This window comes from Peromyscus californicus, unplaced genomic scaffold, assembly GCF_007827085.1.
Source record: "Peromyscus californicus insignis strain IS unplaced genomic scaffold, ASM782708v3 Scaffold_21__1_contigs__length_65335640, whole genome shotgun sequence".
Classification (NCBI taxonomy): Eukaryota; Metazoa; Chordata; class Mammalia; order Rodentia; family Cricetidae; genus Peromyscus; species Peromyscus californicus.
This window is the reverse complement of record NW_026294514.1, coordinates 56,252,946-56,271,840: the sequence shown is the minus strand read 5'-3', so window position 1 is coordinate 56,271,840 and position 18,895 is coordinate 56,252,946. Positions and strand designations below refer to the sequence as shown.

The 18,895-nt window shown below is 43.4% G+C and overlaps 1 protein-coding gene across 2 annotated transcripts; it reads right to left on the bottom strand.

Moving 5' to 3' along the window:
• Window positions 1–11,410: 11,410 nt before the first annotated feature.
• On the bottom strand, window positions 11,411–18,490 carry LOC128117392 (olfactory receptor 6B2-like). Of its 2 annotated transcripts, XM_052749285.1 has the most exons (2): window positions 17,575–18,490; window positions 11,411–11,814 (listed from the first exon to the last, which is right to left on the bottom strand). In XM_052749285.1, exons 1-2 carry the CDS (start codon window positions 18,488–18,490, stop codon window positions 11,756–11,758), a joined length of 975 nt encoding a protein of 324 aa, XP_052605245.1. In that variant the 3' UTR covers window positions 11,411–11,755. The 2 variants fall into 2 exon arrangements, with proteins under 2 accessions (XP_052605245.1, XP_052605246.1); XM_052749286.1 differs by lacking the exon at window positions 11,411–11,814 and having other exon boundaries at window positions 17,552–18,490.
• Window positions 18,491–18,895: the final 405 nt, after the last annotated feature.

Below are 18,895 nucleotides of genomic sequence, written 5' to 3'. Positions count from 1 at the left end.
CCCTCTGCACCTGCAAAAGGTCAACAGACCAATTGGAAGGGCCATGTGTCAGCTGAGGGGTGAACAGGGAGCCCACCAGTAACTTCAGCTGAAAGACAGACAGCACTCCTGGTTCCTGTGAGCAGCAGGGAAAGGAACTCATTCTCCTACCAGGTCTTAACTGGAAAACATGTGCACTTGTGTTTGGGTGCATAATGAAGAGGGGACATGGAGAGGAAGTGTCTAGTGTAGGTGATCAGGATTTGAGATGTCTATATTGCACATGTGGATGCAGTCTGGGGTCCTATATTTAGAGGGGTTCACACCTCTTACCCTATTGATGGATCCATACCCTCTACCCTGGATCTAATCCTTGAGGAATTAAAAAAAATTTAGTTCATGTCCCCCCATCATCGGGAAGTTTGAGTACAGATGAAGCTATGGCCTACCTCCTTTAAATGAGTATATATTGTGGGGATCATGCCCCCACCTCAAAGAATGTATGAGTATAATGGCTTAGGGGTTCTGGGACAGAGTAAGATCTGCAATGTTGGCTCACTAGTGTAATTAATTGCTTCCCCACCCCCACACACATTAGCATGAACACAAACACACACACACACACACACACACACACACACACACACACACGCACACACACCAGTACGAATTCATATTTGTTCACACTCCTTGACACACATTCCATGTGTTGACGATAGCATCACTACCTTTCTAGGCCATGTCTAAAGAGGTGGCTGGGAAGCCAATGTTTGTTTTTTGCTCTTTTGGGAGTGGGCCGCCACCCAGCTCCCAAATAAATCATACACGGATGCTTATACTTAATTTTGAATGCCCAGCCTTAGCTTAGCTTGTTTCTTGCCAGCTTTCCTTAATTTTAAATTAGCCCATCTACCTTTTGCCTTTGGACTTTTCCCATTCTCATACTTCTATAAATCTTACTCTTACTCCATGGCTTGCTGTGTAATTAGGTGGCTGGTCCCTCATGTCCTCCTTTTTCTCTGGCTACCTCCACTTTAATCTCAGATTTCTCCTTCTATATATTCTTTCTGCCTACCAGCCCGTCCAACTTTTCTCCTGCTTTGCTAGGCCAGTTCTTTATTAGACCATCAGGTGTTGTACACAGGCACAGGATCACAGCTTCACAGAGTTAAACAAATGCAAAATAAACAAAAGTAACACACCTTAAAATAATACTCTACTACATTTCCCTCTTTTTGTCTAAACAAATATAAAGGTTTTAACTTTAACATAGTAAAACTATACATAACAAAAAATTATCAAGAATTACATACACACTATTCAGTCCATTTGTATTTAGCATATTGAGAAAATAATACATTATCCATTCTATCTTAGTGACTCCAATGTTTTATACCTAAGTTACTTTTTATCGTATCTAAGGAAAATTGCAACTATAACTATCTAGTCTTCAACTCCATTAAAGACCAAGAAGGCTATAATATTATCTAACAACCTAGACTTTTGGCTGTCTGGACAGTCACCCAAAGTTCCTCTGCAACACTGGGTCATCCATCTGCAGCCTACAGCCTGCACAGCACATTGTTGGCAGTCAATGGCAAGAGCAGTTTCTTGCCCAGTGGCTAATGCCTGTAGTATCTGGCAGACTTTTCAATGAAGCAGGAAATTTGAAGACTGTCCTGCTCTGTTGACAAAATTCATCAGTTACTTTCCTGTGTGTCCTGCAGAATATCTGGCAGACTCTTCTATAAAGCAGGAATTTTGGACTGTCCTGCCTTGTTTTGGCAAAGTTCATCAGTCTTTCTTCTGTGTGCTCTGCATGTCCAGTCTGCACAGCACATCATCAGCAGTCAAAGGCAAGAGCAGTTTCTTTGCCCAGTGGCTAATCTTGCCACAGTGAAAGCAAACTGCATAAGGAGTTTCTTCAATGCCCATCATCTCTGAAGTAAATTGGTGCTGCTGGGGCCAGATGTGTCTCATTGTCAACTTTGTTAACAAAAGATTTTAAATGCCATATTCTATAGGTTCTTGAAGTATTTGAAAACCATCTATCTAAAATATATCTATTTAACCTAGAAAACATACCTAACATAGCTATACGTTTGATTATTATAAATGACTAACTACTGACCTATGTTTCATGATTATCCTATTATAGTTTATAATAACACCCTTCAAAAATAGAATTTTATCTTATATTTTTTAAATAAACTATATGGGTACAATACCTAAACCAAGAATAGGAACATATATACAATATATTGTAACAAAATAACCTTAAATTTTTATCAATTCATAAAAATCCTTTAAACAAAAGTAAAACTATATACAATAGAGATTTTTCCATCTGGACCTCTTTTATTGCATATCTTTTTTTTTTTTTTTTGGTTTTTCGAGACAGGGTTTCTCTGTGTAGCTTTGCGCCTTTCCTGGATCTCACTCTGTAGACCAGGCTGGCCTCGAACTCACAGAGATCCGCCTGGCTCTGCCTCCCGAGTGCTGGGATTAAAGGCGTGCGCCACCACCGCCTGGCCATTATTGCATATCTTTAAACTGCTAACCTACACCTAGTTCTTCCACACTCAGCTCTCAGCTGGCTCTGCCCACTTCTCAGGTCATGAAAACCAGACACGAAACTCGCAGCTGGTTGGAGGTTTGTCTGACCAGGAACTGTTGAGCTCTAGAATGCCGATGCTTGCTCTGTGGCTGGCGTTTTTACTTAGATTTTTGTTCCTACTTAATGTACTGGCTGCTCAAGGGCTCACCTTAGCAATCAGAAACTCTTTTTTCATTTTTCTTTATTAAGAAATTTTCTATTCACTCCACATACCATCCACAGACCCCCCCTCCACCCACCCCCAGCCCTCTCTCCCAAGCCACCCCGCATCCCCACATCCCCCAAATCGAGGTCTCCCATGGGGAGTCAGCAGAGCCCAGCACACTAAGCCCCTTCCCACTGCACCAAGGCTGTGCAAGGTGTCGCACCACAGGCACCGGATTCCAGAAGCCTGCCCATAGACCAGGGACAGATCCCAATTCCCCTGCCTGGGTGCCCCCAAAACAGTTCAAACCAAAAACTGTCTGCCAGGACCAGTCTACTCTGGTGAGCAGCCTAGCAAATAACCTAGCTGTCATCATAGAGCCTTTGTCCAGTGACTGATAGAGGCAGATACAGAGATCCATGGCCAGGCACCAGGCTGAGCTCTGGGAATCTAACTGGTGAGAGAGAGGAGAGATACTGCAGGCGAGGGACATCAAGATCATGATGGGAGGACATGTAGAGATGACCAGCCACACTAGTGGAAGCCCATGAACTGTGGACTGGTGGCTATGGAGCCCCCATGGGACTGGGCAATCAGAAACTCTTAAAGGAGTCTTATCCTTTTTGTTTAAAGCTTTCTCAGGCACTATGAAAATTCTAGTGATATGTAGGCATGCCAAAATGTTGTTTGTATTTTGTTCTTTTGGAGGGCCCAGCACCCAGCTTCCAAATAAATCACATATGGAGGGTTATACTTAATTATGAATGCCCAGCCTTAGCTTGGCTTGTTTCTTGCCAGCTTTCTTTAACTTTAAATTAGCCCGTCTATCTCTTGCTTCTGGGCTTTCCCTGTTCTATTACTTCTGTAAATCTTACTCTTACTCCATGGCTTGCTGTGTAGCTGGGTGACTGGCCCCTGGAGTCCTCCTCCTTCTCTGGGTACTTCTTTATTTTAATTCTGTCTTCTCAGATTTCTCCTTCTGTATCTTCTCTCTGCCTGCCAACCTCACCTCTCCTTTCTCCTACCTTGCTATTGACTGCTCAGTTCTTTATTAGATCATCAGGTGTTTCAGACAGGCAAAGTATCCCAGCTTCACAGAGTTAAAAAAATGCAACATAAACAAAAGTAACACACCTTAAAATAATGTTCTACAACAAACCAGTTTAATTTGAACATTTGGAATCCAAGGCCAGAGGAGTACGAGGGCAATTCCTGAAGTCACAGGGGGGAAGGTTGGTCTCAAAATAGATGTACTATCCTCCCAGGACCTTGATTGTAATCCTGGGGGACACAAAATAGAGAGATGGAGAAGGAGATGGGGTGTAGTACCCATTAAGAATCAGGGAAGGAAGTCCCATAGCTGGATGTGTCCAGGAGATTGGGTGAAGTGAGTACATCTAAGGATGGAGTTGTGGCCACAGTGGGATGGGGTACACCCGAGGACCTATGTGGCAAGTACGGTTGCTATCTCCTGGTCTTGGCTCTTCCTGTTGCAGGTGGGTGGGTGAGAATCAGGTTAACCAACAGGACCTGTCCTGGTTCTGATGGTGGAAACTAGCGCGAATCCAGGACTGTGTGGTGACCTTTGTGCCCTGATTGTAAGCAGCATCCATGAGAATAGGCTGGCAGGTCTGGGTTAAAGAAACTAGCAAAGGGAACGTGAAGGAAAGTCAAGGATGAGCGCTGCATTTGTGAAGTGATTCACTTCGGGGCACCCTGAGGAGGGCACAAGGGAGCAGCAGATAGGCTGTGGGACCTAGAAGAACTATGGAGGTGGGCAGGGGCTCTGGGGTAGGCAAGCTCAGTGCTGTGAGACAAGGGGAACGACATAGTCTGAGGGTGGCTGGAGGGACATGCATTCCCGTGTGGCACAGACGTGGAGGCGCCAAAGGAACCCATGGTGCAGGCTGCAAGTTTCCTGCAGGTTGGGTAGTGAGTTTCAGCACAAGGTCTGGCTGTTCTCAAACTGAACAGACAGCAGAGAAGGCTCCATAAAAGTTTCTCAGTCTCCCAGAGACCCACCCACCAAGGTGGGCAAGTTGGGACATGATAGCTCCACTAACTAGAGATCAGCTGGCAGCTGGCTGCAAGGAAACTTCTAGAAATCAATTTCCCAGAGACAGGTTCAATTTGGGAAAAGGTTTTGATGCTATTAAGGCAGCTAATTCTCCTGGAAAATGAGAGTGTGTGTTTCAACATCCTCCAGGACATCATGAAGCCTCCTTTAAGTCAGTTCAGTAATGGCCACTGCCTTTAGGATCTGAACATCAGGTCTTGGACACAGTCCAGGGTGTGTCTGTGTTTGTTCCCAGCTAAGTAGCCACAGAGGACTTTGAAGTACACATAAGGTACTCAGTGGAGGGCCATTGACACTCTCCTATAGACTGAGATTGACTATAGACTGGGGATGCTATGTCTCATATCCCTATTTAGGACTGCACATACCTGCAGACTGTGCTCACCCACAGAATGTGGCTACCCATCACTGTAGGAAGTACAATTAATAATGGGTTAATGGGATCAATAAAATCTTGATCTGTAAATTGATCCTTTTCAGAGCTGCATCCTCAGTTCACTGGAATCTTGGTCATGGTTGTGTGCACTTTGAAACAAACTTTCTATTTTGAATTATTATAAACTCACAGAAGTCTGTGGACCTTTTGTTCTTCTTCCTCAAGGCTAATTGCTGTCAGGGTTAGGGAGGCCAGGCACCTTGTTCACAGCTATACTCAAACAGAGTTGTTCCAAACTCTTAGCTCCCATGTCTTCTTTTTTTTTTTTTTGGTTTTTCGAGACAGGGTTTCTCTGTGTAGCTTTGCGCCTTTCCTGGAACTCACTTGGTAGCCCAGGCTGAACTCGAACTCACAGAGATCTGTCTGCCTCTGCTTCCCAAGTGCTGGGATTAAAGGCGTGTGCCACCACCGCCCGGCTAGCTCCCATGTCTTTTCCTGTCCCAGATACCCATTTATTTTGAACTTCTGGTCCCCTTCCTTGTGATGGAATAGATGTCTGTTGTATTAAGATCTAGGCTATGGTCCTCAGTGATTTGGAAGAGAGCAGTGGACCAGGACACAGGTGAGCCAATGTGGGTATATTCTGAGGATAGCTTCATTTCTGTGCTGGCTTTGATGGTTCTTAAAGAGAATGAGGGGCCACATGAGTTCTGATGAGGAGCCAGGGGTTCTCTCATCACAAATGAGGTCCGCCCGGTGCCTCAGACTTAATGCCCTTGAGTGGACAGAGTTCAAATTCAGGTCCATGCAAGACACCAAGAAAGGAAAGGAAGATTTCTACAAACTGGAGGTGCCTGGGATCTGTGAGAGGGTGCTGTCCCTTGTCAGCCTGTAGTTGTGAGCTCAGAGGCTACCCTCCTACATGGTAGAACCAGTTGACAAGGACCTAGCTATAGGGAGGGGAGCAGATATATTCTGATCTGCTCAGTGCAGTGAGGATGCTAACTAAGACTGTGTGCTGCTAGATGGGAGGACAGAGCACAAGACCCCAAACTATATTTTCAGTGTGGACCCCCAAATATGCACTCAGCACAATTCTCACAGATCCAGATTCAACACAGCACCCATCAATGCTTACTCAACATAGTACCCACCAATGCTTACTCAACACAGGACTCATCATATACACTTAGCACAGAAATCTTGATCATGTATACATCAGACTAAGCACACTACTCATCCACACACACTCAGCACACTACTCATAGATGCACACTCACACAGCGTCCATCAATGTACACCCATTGCAGTATGACTGACCACTATATTCATAGATGACCGAGCACTCAGTGTAGCACTTACAGTTGCAAGACCCTTTGATATAGTATTGTGAGCCTTCATGCTGGGTGCTGTGGCTGTAGATGAATCTTGCCCCAGCCTCAATGTGGACACGTATGATGGGGTTTCAGTCACACTGTACACCAGGCTCTTCTATGATGGACATTTATAACATATTCTAAAATCACAGCATGATCCATCCTGGCTTGAGAAGCACTCATCCTACCTGGGGCTCTGGAAGCCTCACTCGGACAGACTTTGGGAACAAAGAGGAGCCTCTTCCTGGCTGGTGACTCCCAGACTACCCAGAGTGACCAGATGAGCTTCAGACAGATTCTTAGGGCATGGGCTCCTCAAGTGTGGGGAGGAATAGTTATGGCTTTTTAGCTGGAGCCCAGTGTCTCCTGGGCCCAATTACCCCCTTGCAGCTGATGAAGCTGCCCATATTGGTAATGAGCTGGATCAGGACCTCTGGGGCAGGCTGCCCCTGCTACTGCCTATGCCTGTCAACCTGTGGAGCATCTTGGCTTCATTAGTTACCTCTGCATCTCTTTCCTGGCTGGCTGCTACACTCCCTACTGGAGAAGCACTGTAACGAGGGTCCCTGTTTCACCTGTGGCCCTGGGCTCAACAATTATGCAAGTGCTGTTGCTGAGAGTCAGGCTGGTCCTCAACAGGAACCCAGGCCTGTGTGCAGGAGCAAGACTGGAAAAGAAGGAGGATGGGTAAACATAGAGGTGGGTCTGTTGAGCCCTCAGGAATCATAACGCATCATAGGTAGTGGATATCACAGGAGATTGTGACTCATGCCAAGAGCCCCAGGACCTCACTTTTAGGGAAGGATCTGATGGATCCACCAGGCTTTCTGTTCTCAGGACTCGTTTCCCCACATCTCAGTTCTCCTGACCGCTTTCCTCAGCTCATGTATCTTAAAACTCCCTGGAGGGTTTTGGACCACCTATTCCCTATGGATTGTTCTCCTCACATTTTCTTCCTTCTTTCCCACACTTCCTTTAGTCTCCATGGTCTTCTGCATTAGGAGTCTCTTTCTTCCTCCCCCATCTCTGGTGGCTTATGGACCCTGGGACTTTGGAAGCCTTGTTTCTCCTTATGTTCGTTTCTTCCACTTTGTGTGTCAAATCTGCTCATATACGTATTGTAAGGATCCTCAACATTGGATGTGAAGACAACCAGATAATCCACAGCCTTTGTCCAAATGAGGTACAATTCACAGATTTCAGATCTAGGACAAAGACAAAGACGTGTATTTGATGATTTCCAGCAAATTATAGTGACTATGCACTGCTTATATTTTACATGCCCCAAACCATGATTGTCAACCTGGTGGGATCTGAGATCAAGGATCACATCTCTGGGCTGCTTTCTGAAGGCATCTAGAGATAGGATTATCTAAATAGGGAGTTTCTTCCTCAGAGTAGGTGACAGCTTTTAAAGAGATGCCTAAGATGGAAAGAGGTGGAGGGAAAAGCAAGGTCAGTCTCACTTCTTGTGTTTCTGTGATAGTTGGTGACATTGAACACTTGTCCATACATTCACAGCCATGTATGTGTAACATTTTGAGACCTGTCTGTTCATTTCATTCCCCATTGACTCATTGGGTGTTTGATTTCTTGTTGAGATTGTTTAGTTCTTTGTGTACCTAGGTATCAATTCCCTGTCAGATGTGTAGCTTGCAGATATCCTTGCACCCTGCCTGCTCTCAGTCCTCTCAGTTGCTGTATAGAAAATTTCACGAAGACCCACTGGTCAATGGTCTTTATTTCTTGATAAACTAGAGTTCTGTTGAGAAATCCTGGTCTAGACCTTTATCTTCAGGTGTTTTCGCAGAATTTTCCTCTAATAGTTTCAGAGTTTTGGGTCTTGAGATCTTTGATCCATTTGGAGTGAATTTTTGTGTAGGGTAAGATATAGAGATCTAACCCTACATGTAAATATATACAGTTGTTCTACATGTAAATATACAGTTTTCTCAGCATAATTTGTTGAAGATATCTAGTCTCCTATAAATAGATATTTTGTTTTTGTTTTTTTCAAGACAGGATTTCTCTGTGTAGCTTTGGAGCCTGTCCTGGAACTTGCTCTGTAGTCTAGGGTTGGCCTCAAACCAACAGAGATCCACCTACTCCTGCCTCCCGAGTGCTGGGATTAAAGGCGTGCACTAATGCTGCCTGGCTCCACTGTATATTTTTGACATGGGTCATCTGTTCTGGTCCATGGATTTGTGTGTCCATTTTTGTGCCAACTCTCAAATAAATCACACATGGAACCTTATTCTTACTTAATAGTTTCAGAGTTTTGGGTCTTAAGTTAGGATCTTTGCTTTATTTGGAGTTAATATTTTTGTAATATAAGATATAGAGATCTAACCTCATTCTTCTATGTGTAAATATTAATTTTCCCCAGCATCCCAGCACATTTGTTGATGATATCTTTCCCCCAATGTACATATATTGTATATATACATATACATGTAGTTTTTGGGTTTTTTTTTTGAGACAGGGTTTCTTTGTGTAGCTTTGGAGCTTGTTCTGAAACTTGCTCTGTACTTGACTTGCCCTCAAACCCACAGAGATTCACCTGCTCCTGCCTCCTGAGTACAGGGTAAAGGCATCTGCCACCACTGCCCGGCTACAATATATATTTTTGCGTGGCTCTTCTGTTACGGTCCATGAATTTGCCTGTCCATTTTTGTGCCAGTGCAATGCTTCCTTTGTTACTATAGCTCTGTTGTATAACTTGAAACTGGTGGTGGCAACCATCCAACATTATTCTTTTTGCTGAGGTTTGCTTTGGCCATCCAAAGCCTTTTGTTTTTCCATATAAATTTTAAGATTATTTTCTGTCTCAGTCAAGAATGGTGTTGGTTCTTTCTTTCTTTTACTCTAGCCCCATGTTGGGTGCCAAAATGTTGTTGGTTGTTTTTTTGGCCCTTTATTCCTTGGGAGGGCAACCAGCCAACTCCCAAATAAATCACACATGGAGGCTTATTCTTACTTATAAATGCCCAGCCTAACTTGGCTAGTTTCTAGCCAGCTTTCCTTAAATTATCCTGTCTATCATTTGCCTCAGTGCTTGTACCTTTCTCTATTTCTGTATATCTTTCATTATTTCTTACTCCATGTCTGGCTGTGTAGCTGGGTGCCTGGCCACTGATGTCCTCCTTCTTCTCTGGCTACTTCTTTTTTCCTCCCAGATTTCTCCTTCTATATATTCTCTCTGCCTGACTGTCCTGCCTCTCCTTTCTCACACCTTGCTATTGACCATTCAGTTCTTGGTTAGACCATCAGGTGTTTTAGATAGGGAAAGTAACACAGCTTCACAGAGTTAAACCAATTCAACATAAACAAAAGTAACACACCTTAAAATAGCATTCTACAACAGAATGGTATTGGAATTTTGATTGGGATTGTATTAAATGTGTGGATTGATTTTGATAATGTGATGTTTGGTGTTGAGCATCAAGGACTTGGAATGTCTGGGGAAAGAGCCTCCAGGCACACCTGTGAGGAAACATTTAACCTCTGCACATGGGTATGAGGGACTATGTTGATTAGTTCATTGGGGTGAGCCACACTAAAAGTGGACAGCTCCATTCCCTAGGCTTTGGTCCTGGACTGTATGAAGAGGAGAAAGCTTGCTGAGCACAAGTGTTTGTTTATTATATTTTGACTGCTAGTGCAATGTGACCAGCTGCCTCGAGTTCCTGCCACTGGGACTCCTCGATCAGAACAGACTATAAACTTCAACTGGGAGCCAAATAAACCCTCCTTGATAAGTTGATTTGTCTGCATAGTTTACTAAAGAAATAGAAAAGGCAACTAGAAGTGGCAGCAGGGATATAATCATTCTATATATTCTATTAAAAGTATACAGGATGGATAAACCTTGATTTATTGAAGATGAGTGTGAGGACAGTGTACACAGCAGAGATGAGCTTCTTAGCATGACTTTTGTTACCATAGCAACAACAAAAAGGATAAATATTTAATAGACACCATTTTCCAAGAAGCATAGCCTGTTCTCTGCTTTCCCCACCATAACCCCAATGCTCACTTGAACCCTGGAAAACCCATCCCACCCACGTGTTCACTGCTCAGTCTCAGGGCTGCTCATCGCCTCCAGAACAGGCCAACACCTCCTGCACAGTCTCTCTACTTCCCAGAGGGTCCCTTTTCATCCATTACACAGCTGCAAGTAGGCCCAGGTAGGAATTTCCAAACTTGAGTGGCCAGCCTCCTGCATGCTGGGGACTCTGCCCCCAACATCTCCCTCATATGCAAACACTAAACTAAACCTATCAGCATCTCTGTGCTCTGCACCTTTCCAGCTGCTTCCTGCCTCTGAGCTTTGCTGCTGGGGTTATCTGGACTTCCTTTCCTCTTCTTTACTTTTCTTTTTTTTGGTTTTTTGAGACAGGGTTTCTCTGTAGTTTTGCGCCTTTCCTAGAACTCACTTTGTAGACCAGGCTGGCCTCGAACTCACAGAGATCCGCCTGCCTCTGCCTCCCAAGTGCTGGGATTAAAGGCGTGCGCCACCACCGCCCGGCTTCTCTTCTTTACTTTTCAATGCAAACCACACTGACTCCTGCTTTAAATTGTGGGAGCCACACCACCTATGTTCTTCCTCCCTCCCTCCTGTTGGTTTTCTTTCTGTCTTCATGTCCCAAGAACCTGCACATATTTAGGCTTCACATGCTACAAGTCATCACACCTAGTCTGTCTCCTGGTTGGTAAAGAGACAGCAGACATTATGTTTTTAAAGGAACCAAAAATAATAGGAAGATATGTAGTTGGAAAGTTTCTTCAGTACCACCTGAACCATAGTCCCACAGCCATTTATAAAATAATTGCTCAGAGATGTAGCTAGAGTTTTCCTGCCTGGCCCACAGTCAGGGCAAATCTCTCTCACCTGCCAGTTCCACAGCCTCTCAGACCCGACCAAGTAAACACAGAGACTTATATTGCTTACAAACTGTATGGCCGTGGCAGGCTTCTTGCTAACTGTTCTTACAGCTTAAATTAATCCATTTCCATTAATCTATACCTTGCTACATGGCTCGTGGCTTACCGGTATCTTCACATGCTGTTTCTCATCATGGAGGCTGGCAGTGTCTCTCTGACTCAGCCTTCCACTTCCCAGCTTTATTCTCCTCCTTGTCCTGCCTATACTTCCTGCCTAGCCAATGGCCAATCAGCATTTTATTTATTGACTAATCAGCAACACACTTGACATACAGACCATCCCACAGCACTTCCCCCCCCCTTTTTTTTTTCAAAAAGGAAAATTTTAACCTTAACAAAGTAAAATTACATATAATTTGGGAATTTGGGCGTAGCTTCTCTTACTACTTCCTGCTGGAGAGGGGCGCTGTATCTTATGGGGAAACAAAGAAAATTTTAGAATTATGGAATAGTCCATGAGGCTGTATCGTCTGAGCCAGTTGCCTTGAAACCATTCTGGATGTTGGATCATCTGGGCCATGGTGTCATCGGAGACCTTTCAGGGGGTCTTGGCTGGTCAAACCTGATGTATCTTAATCTGGAACAAATCCATAGCCTCTGGCTTTCTGTGGGAACAAAAGTAGAGTCTCCTTTCCAAAGCAACATATCCTTATATTCAAATTTTGAAGTCAAGGTACCTTTAAAATATACATTTTGGCATAACTCAACAGCTTTTATAATCAAATGTTTTTCTGCAGTTAAAAATCCCAAAGACAACACAGTCCAGATTCTCTGTGTAATATTCATCTTTATGTGGCTTATTTTATATATTAATTTTACTGTCTCTTTAAAGACTTTATTTTTAAAACTATGTATTTGTTTCTATAACTCTATATATCACCTTTTTGTCTCTTTCAAGCCTATGTATCTTTTACACACATTGTAAACTATTACATCTGAATCTGTCTTATTGTGAATCTCTTGCTTTAAACTGCAACAGCTGTGGCTGCTGGCTTCACCCACCTCAGCTTCCCAACATGGCTGTAGTACATTTTCCACCAGCTCTGGGAGCTATCGTGGGTCTATGCTTTTATCCAAGCAGCGTGTAGCCCAGAAACCTCTTTTTTGTTTTGTACTAGCAAAGTCTAAATCCACCATGCAGCTTAATGTGCCACTTGCAGAGGCCTCATTCCCGCCATACTGCAGGTCGAGCACGCCTGCTAGGAACCCACAAGTAGCTCAAACTGGCAGCTGCCGCTCATTTGAGAGAGACAGTTAAGAAGCTGTTTTTAGCTCCATTTTAGAATCTTTTTTTTCTCAGTTTTTAGGTGGAAACTCTTGCCCCACGTTGGGCGCCATTTGTAGCTAGAGTTTTCCTGCCTGGCCCACAGTCAGGGCAAATCTCTCTCACCTGCCAGATCCACAGCCTCTCAGACCCGACCAAGTAAACACAGAGACTTATATTGGTTGCAAACTGTATGGCCATGACAGGCTTCTTGCTAACTGTTCTTACAGCTTAAATTAATCCATTTCCATTAATCTATACCTTGCTACATGGCTCATGGCTTACCGGTATCTTCACATGCTGTTTCTCATCATGGAGGCTGGCAGTGTCTCTCTGACTCAGCCTTCCACTTCCCAGCTTTATTCTCCTCCTTGTCCTGCCTATACTTCCTGCCTAGCCAATGGCCAATCAGCGTTTTATTTATTGACTAATCAGCAACACACTTGACATACAGACCATCCCACAGCACAGAGACTTATATTAATTACCAATTGCACAGCCTATGACAAGCCTCTTGCTAGCTAGCTCTTATAACTTAAACTAATCCATTTCTATTAATCTGTTTTGTCACATGTTCTGTGGCTTATTGGTCTGTTGGCATGTTGTTCCTTGGGCAGCATGCTGGTGTCTCTCTGCCTCTCCCTTTTCTTCCTGTCTATCTGCTTGGATATCTGCCTGCCTCTAAGCTGTCTTGCCATAGGCCAATGCAGCTTTATTTATCAACCAATCAGAGCAATACATATTCACAGCATACAGAAAAACATCCCACAGCCCTTCCCCTTTTCTATCTAATAAAAAAGGAAGGTTTTAACTTTAACATAGTAAAATTACATATAACAAAACAATTATTAAGCAGGAATTACAGTTATAATATCTTGTCTATTTATATTTGGCAAATTTAAAGAAATATTCTATCTATCCTATATTTGTGAGTCTAAAGTTTCATATCTAATTTATCTTTTTATAACCAAGGAAAATTATAATCATAACTATTTAGTCTTCAACTACATCAAAGACCCCAGAAGGATATAATATTACCTAAGTAAACTGGAAATACATTGTAAGCAACTTCCAAAATTCTGAAAATGACAGAGACAGCTGCCTTCCTGGAGAGTCATCCAAAGTTCCTCTGTAATGTTGGGGCATCTATCCTCAGCCTATAGGCCTAGAGTTTTTCAGTCACTTCTCTCTGTGTTCTGTAGAATGTCTGGCAGTCTCCTCTGCAAAGAACCATCTCGTCTTGCAAAGTTCAGTGGTCACTTTCCTATGGGTCCTGTATGTCCAGTTTATACAACATATTGTCAATTATTTGATGCAAGGGCACTTTTTCCCCAGTGGCTAACTTTTGCCATAAAGAAAACAAACTCCATAATGAATTTCTTCAATGCCCATCATCCTCCTTGAAGTAATTGATGCTGCCAGGACCAGACATGTCTCATTGTCCAGGAAAGTCTAAGTTTTTAAAACTTTTTAAATGCCATATTCTGCAGGTCTTTGAAGTGCTTGAAGATTACCTACCTAATTGAAATATATCTGTGTATACCTAGAAAACTTAACTAACATGACTATAAGTGTGATTATCCTAGATAACTATTAATCTGCATTTCTTATTTAATTATTACAATTTTAAATGAACTGCACACACATAATTCCTTAAATAATAGTAGAAATATACATACAATATAACAAAATTAACTTTAAATTTATAATAAACTAAAAATCTATAGCACTGTAAAACATTTCAAACAAGTTGCTGCTCTTAAAAGTAGATTCAATAATCTATCCTTTCATCCTATCATATCTATAATATCAGCCTTTTTTTCTTTAGAAAGAGATTTATAATCAACCTGCTTTAAATAAAAACAAACATTTATAAACAATATTTTGGGAATTTGGGCATAGCTTCTCATACTACTTCCTGCAGGATGGGGGTACTGGTAATCTTATGGGGATCCTGAGAAAATTAAGAATTATGATCAAGTCCTGCCTGGAGTAGTCCGTGTGACTGCATTGTCTGAGCCAGTTTCCTTGAAGCTGATTTTGGATGTTGGATCATCTTGGCCATGGTGTCATTGGAGACCTTTTAGAGGGTCTTGGCTGATCAAACCATATTAGCCTGGATGCAATCCACAGGTTCTCATCTTCTGTGGAAACAAAAGAAGAACCTCTTTTCCATAGCAATGTATTCTTAGACACACATTTTTGAAGTCAAGATATCTTTAAAAATATATGTATTATTTTAATCCAGCAGCCTTTACAATCAAATATCTTTCTGTAGTTAACAATCCCAAAGACAATATAATACAGACTCTGTGTGATTTCCATCTTTATGTGGCTTATCTTTTATATTATTTTTACTGTTTCTTTAAAGACTTTATTTTTAAAAACTATTTATTTCTTTATGTAAATATATATACTTCTTTTCCTCTCTCTTCCAAGCCTACATACATTTTTTACATACACTGTTTAGAGTTTTATTCCATTTGAATCTGTTCTTACTGTGTTACTGTAACCATTTTCTGACCATTGCTTTAAACTGCAGCATGGCTAGGATGGAAGCAGCAGGCCTGGCTGCTGGCTCTGCCCATCTCAGCTTCCCAACATGGCGGAGGTAATTCGCCTCCAGTTCTGAGAGCCATGCTGTCTGCTGACTCTGGAATGCAGAGGGTCCATGCTCCATCCAGCAATGTGTAGACCAGAAACCTCCTTTTTTATTATTAGTAAAAGCTAAATCTACCATGCAGTGCACTGCATGGCTTGGAGAAACCTCTGTGTACCTTGGCGGGAATCTCCATGCTGTAACTCACACTGTGAACCTGCCACGGCCAGGGGACACATCATTGTACCTCAGCCTGCCATGAGCAACATGAACTAGGAAGGTGCTCTTAGCTATATTTATAATCTCTTCTTAAGCTCTCTCAGGTTTTAGGTGGAAACTTCTGCCCCACATTGGGCGGCATTTCTAGTCAGAAGGTTTCTCTGGTATCGCCTGGCCCACAGTCCCACAGCCATTTATAAAATAATTACTCAGAGGCTTATATTAATTACCAATTGCATAGCCTATGGCAGGCTTCTTGCTAGCTACCTCTTATAACTTAAATTAACCCATTTCTATTCATCTGTGTTTTGTCACGTGTTCTGAGGCTTACTGGTCTGTTGGCATTTTGTTCCTTGGGCAGCAGGCTGGTGTCTCTCTGCCTCTCCCTTTTCTTCCTGTCTATCTGCTTGGATTTGTGCTTTCCTCTAAGCTACCTTGCCATAGGCCAGTGCAGCTTTATTTATCAACCAATCAGAGCAACATATATTCACAGCATACAGAAAGACATCCCACAGCAAAGACATAGTCTCCACCTGATTGTCAACTGGGATTAATGCAAGTTGAAACGCAGTTGAAAGATTATTTTCTCAGCAACAGAAGGGATGTAGGGAGAGCTGTGTGAAGAGAAAAGGCTAAAATTTGTTTCCCGGAACTGTCACAGAGCATTCCCTGTGAATTAAAACAAGTCTGTGGTCTCTCACAGTTCCCAGACACACTGTGCTTTGGGGACTTTGGGGGCTAATTTCCCCATGTTTCAGTATTTCCACCCTTCCACATACTAAAACCTACTAAGACTGTAGACCTCACAGTCTAGGCCCAGCAGGGCTTACTGTCTTCTGAAATATAGACAATAATTTTTTAATTTAATAAAATTTTTTCTTTCCTTTTATGTACCAACCTCTGTTTCACCTCCCTCTCCTTCTCCTGCTTCCCCCACCTATCCCCATTCCACCCCATGCCCTCATCATAGAGGATAAGGCCTCCCTTGAGTAGTCAACACAGGCTGGCATTCCAAGTTGGGGCCAGACCTAGCCCCTCCTCCTTCGTCAAGGCTGAGTAAGGCATCACACCATAGGGAATGGGTTCTAAAAATCCAGTTTGTGTACATGGGATAAGTCCTGGTCACATCACCAGGAGACCCACAAACACATCAAGCCATGCAATTTTTGCTCACATTCAGAGGGCCTAGTTCGGTCCCAAACAAAAATCTTTACCAACCCCACATCTAATAGAGGGCTGATATCCAAAATACATGAAGAATTCAAGAAACTAGACAGCAGACTATCAAATAATCCAATTAAAAATGGCCTACAGATCTAAACAGAAAATTCTCAACAGAAGAATCTCAAATGGCTGAAAGACATTTAAGGAAATGTTCAACATCCTTAGCTATCAGGGAAATAGAAATCAAAACAAATCTGAGATACCATCTTAGGCCTGTCAGGATGGCTAAGATAAAAAACACAGATGACAACTTATGTTGGAGATGACATGGAGAAAGGGGTACACTCCTCCACTGCTGGTGGGAATGCAATCTTGTACAGTCACTCTAGAAATCAGCGTGGCGGTATCTCAGAAAATTGGGAATCAACCTACATCAAGACCCAGCAATACCACTCCTGTGCATAAACCCAAAAGATGCTCAACCACACCACAAGGACATTTGCTCAACTATGTTCACAGCAGCATTATTTGTAATAGCCAAGAACTTGGAAACAACATAAATGCCCTTCAACCAAAAAGTGGACATTGATTTTAATGGGATGGGAAATGCATTCAATTTTACCAAGATCTGCTCTGCACGTATAAACTACACAAAGAGTGCCCATTATGTCTACTCCACAAAGGTAGAAAGTGATGCTCTAAATAACATCAGCACTACAGCAATGCCAAGTGTTCCCACATCCTCAACTCATGTTCATGAGATGCTCTGGAATCAGAAGGGGCCCTCCCTCCTATGATGGAGCTTGACTCAAGCCCAAGGCCTTTCTTAAGGCATCTTTGAACTCTTTGTTCCTCAGACAGTAGATCAAGGGGTTCAAGATAGGTGTGAGGACCGTGTACAGAACAGAGATGAGCTTGTTCGAGCTCCGGGTATCAATGGCCTGAGGCCTCACATACATGAAAAGCAAGGCTGTATAGAAGATGGTGACCACAGTGAGGTGGGAGGCACAGGTGGAGAAGGCCCTCCACCGTCCTGTGGCTGAAGGGATCCGAAGCACAGCCAGGGTGATGTGTCCATAGGACAGAATGGTGGCCAGGAGAGGGAACACCAGAATGATGAAGGCCAGGATGAAGTCCACCAGCTCTGCAGTAGAGAAGTCGGTGCAGGCCAGCTTGAGGATGGGGGAGATGTCACAGAAGAAGTGGTTCAAGACATTGGAGCCACAGAAGGTGGCACTGGAGATAAAGTAGACCTTGATCACAGAGATGGTGAAGCCACTAGCAAAAGAGAAGATCACGAGCTGGACACAGAGCCCCGTGGTCATGATGACTTGGTAGCGCAGGGGATGGCAGATGGCCACATAGCGGTCATAGGCCATGGAAGCCAGGAGTACACACTCTGTGCACACCAGGGAGCTGAAGAAATAGAGCTGAGTCATGCAACCAATGAAAGAAATGTGTTTCCTCTGCAGGAGGAAGCCGTCCAGCATCTTGGGGATGATGTCACAAACATACCAGATCTCCAAGGTGGACATGATGCCCAAGAAGTAGTACATGGGCCTGTGGAGAGAGGTGCTGCTCCAGACAGTGAGGATGATGGCCAGGTTCTCTACCAGCACAAAGAGGTAGATGATCAGGAAGAGGAGGAAGAGCAGGAACTGCAGCCTGGGGGCTGTGGGGAAGCCCAGCAGGATGAACGTGCTGACCTTGGTGATGTTCTCCCCTCTCATCCTTCTGCACCTGAAAGAATCAAGAAGGTACTGGCAGAGGCAGAATGGCAGTGTGCAGGGAGAATAGGCTGACAGATCAGCAGACAGAGGCGCACTTAACTGCTGCAATTGCTGGGGCAGGAGAAAAATGCTACAAGTGTAGTTAGTACTTAATGCCAGGTGGTTTGGCTTTGATCCTGGGCTCAGAAATATACTTTTCATACTCCCCTAGTGAGTCCATAGTGACGACAAGACTGTAATTTGTACTCTGGAACCCTCCAGCAAGTCTATGATCATGGGAGAACAGTGGGTTCCTTGTGCCTGTTCTCTAGGCAAATGGTTCGTGATTTTTAGGGCCATTGGGGGCTACTGTTCTGCATCTAAGCCTTCTGTCCTCATTAGCATAGGTTGGGTCTTTGCTTGGCT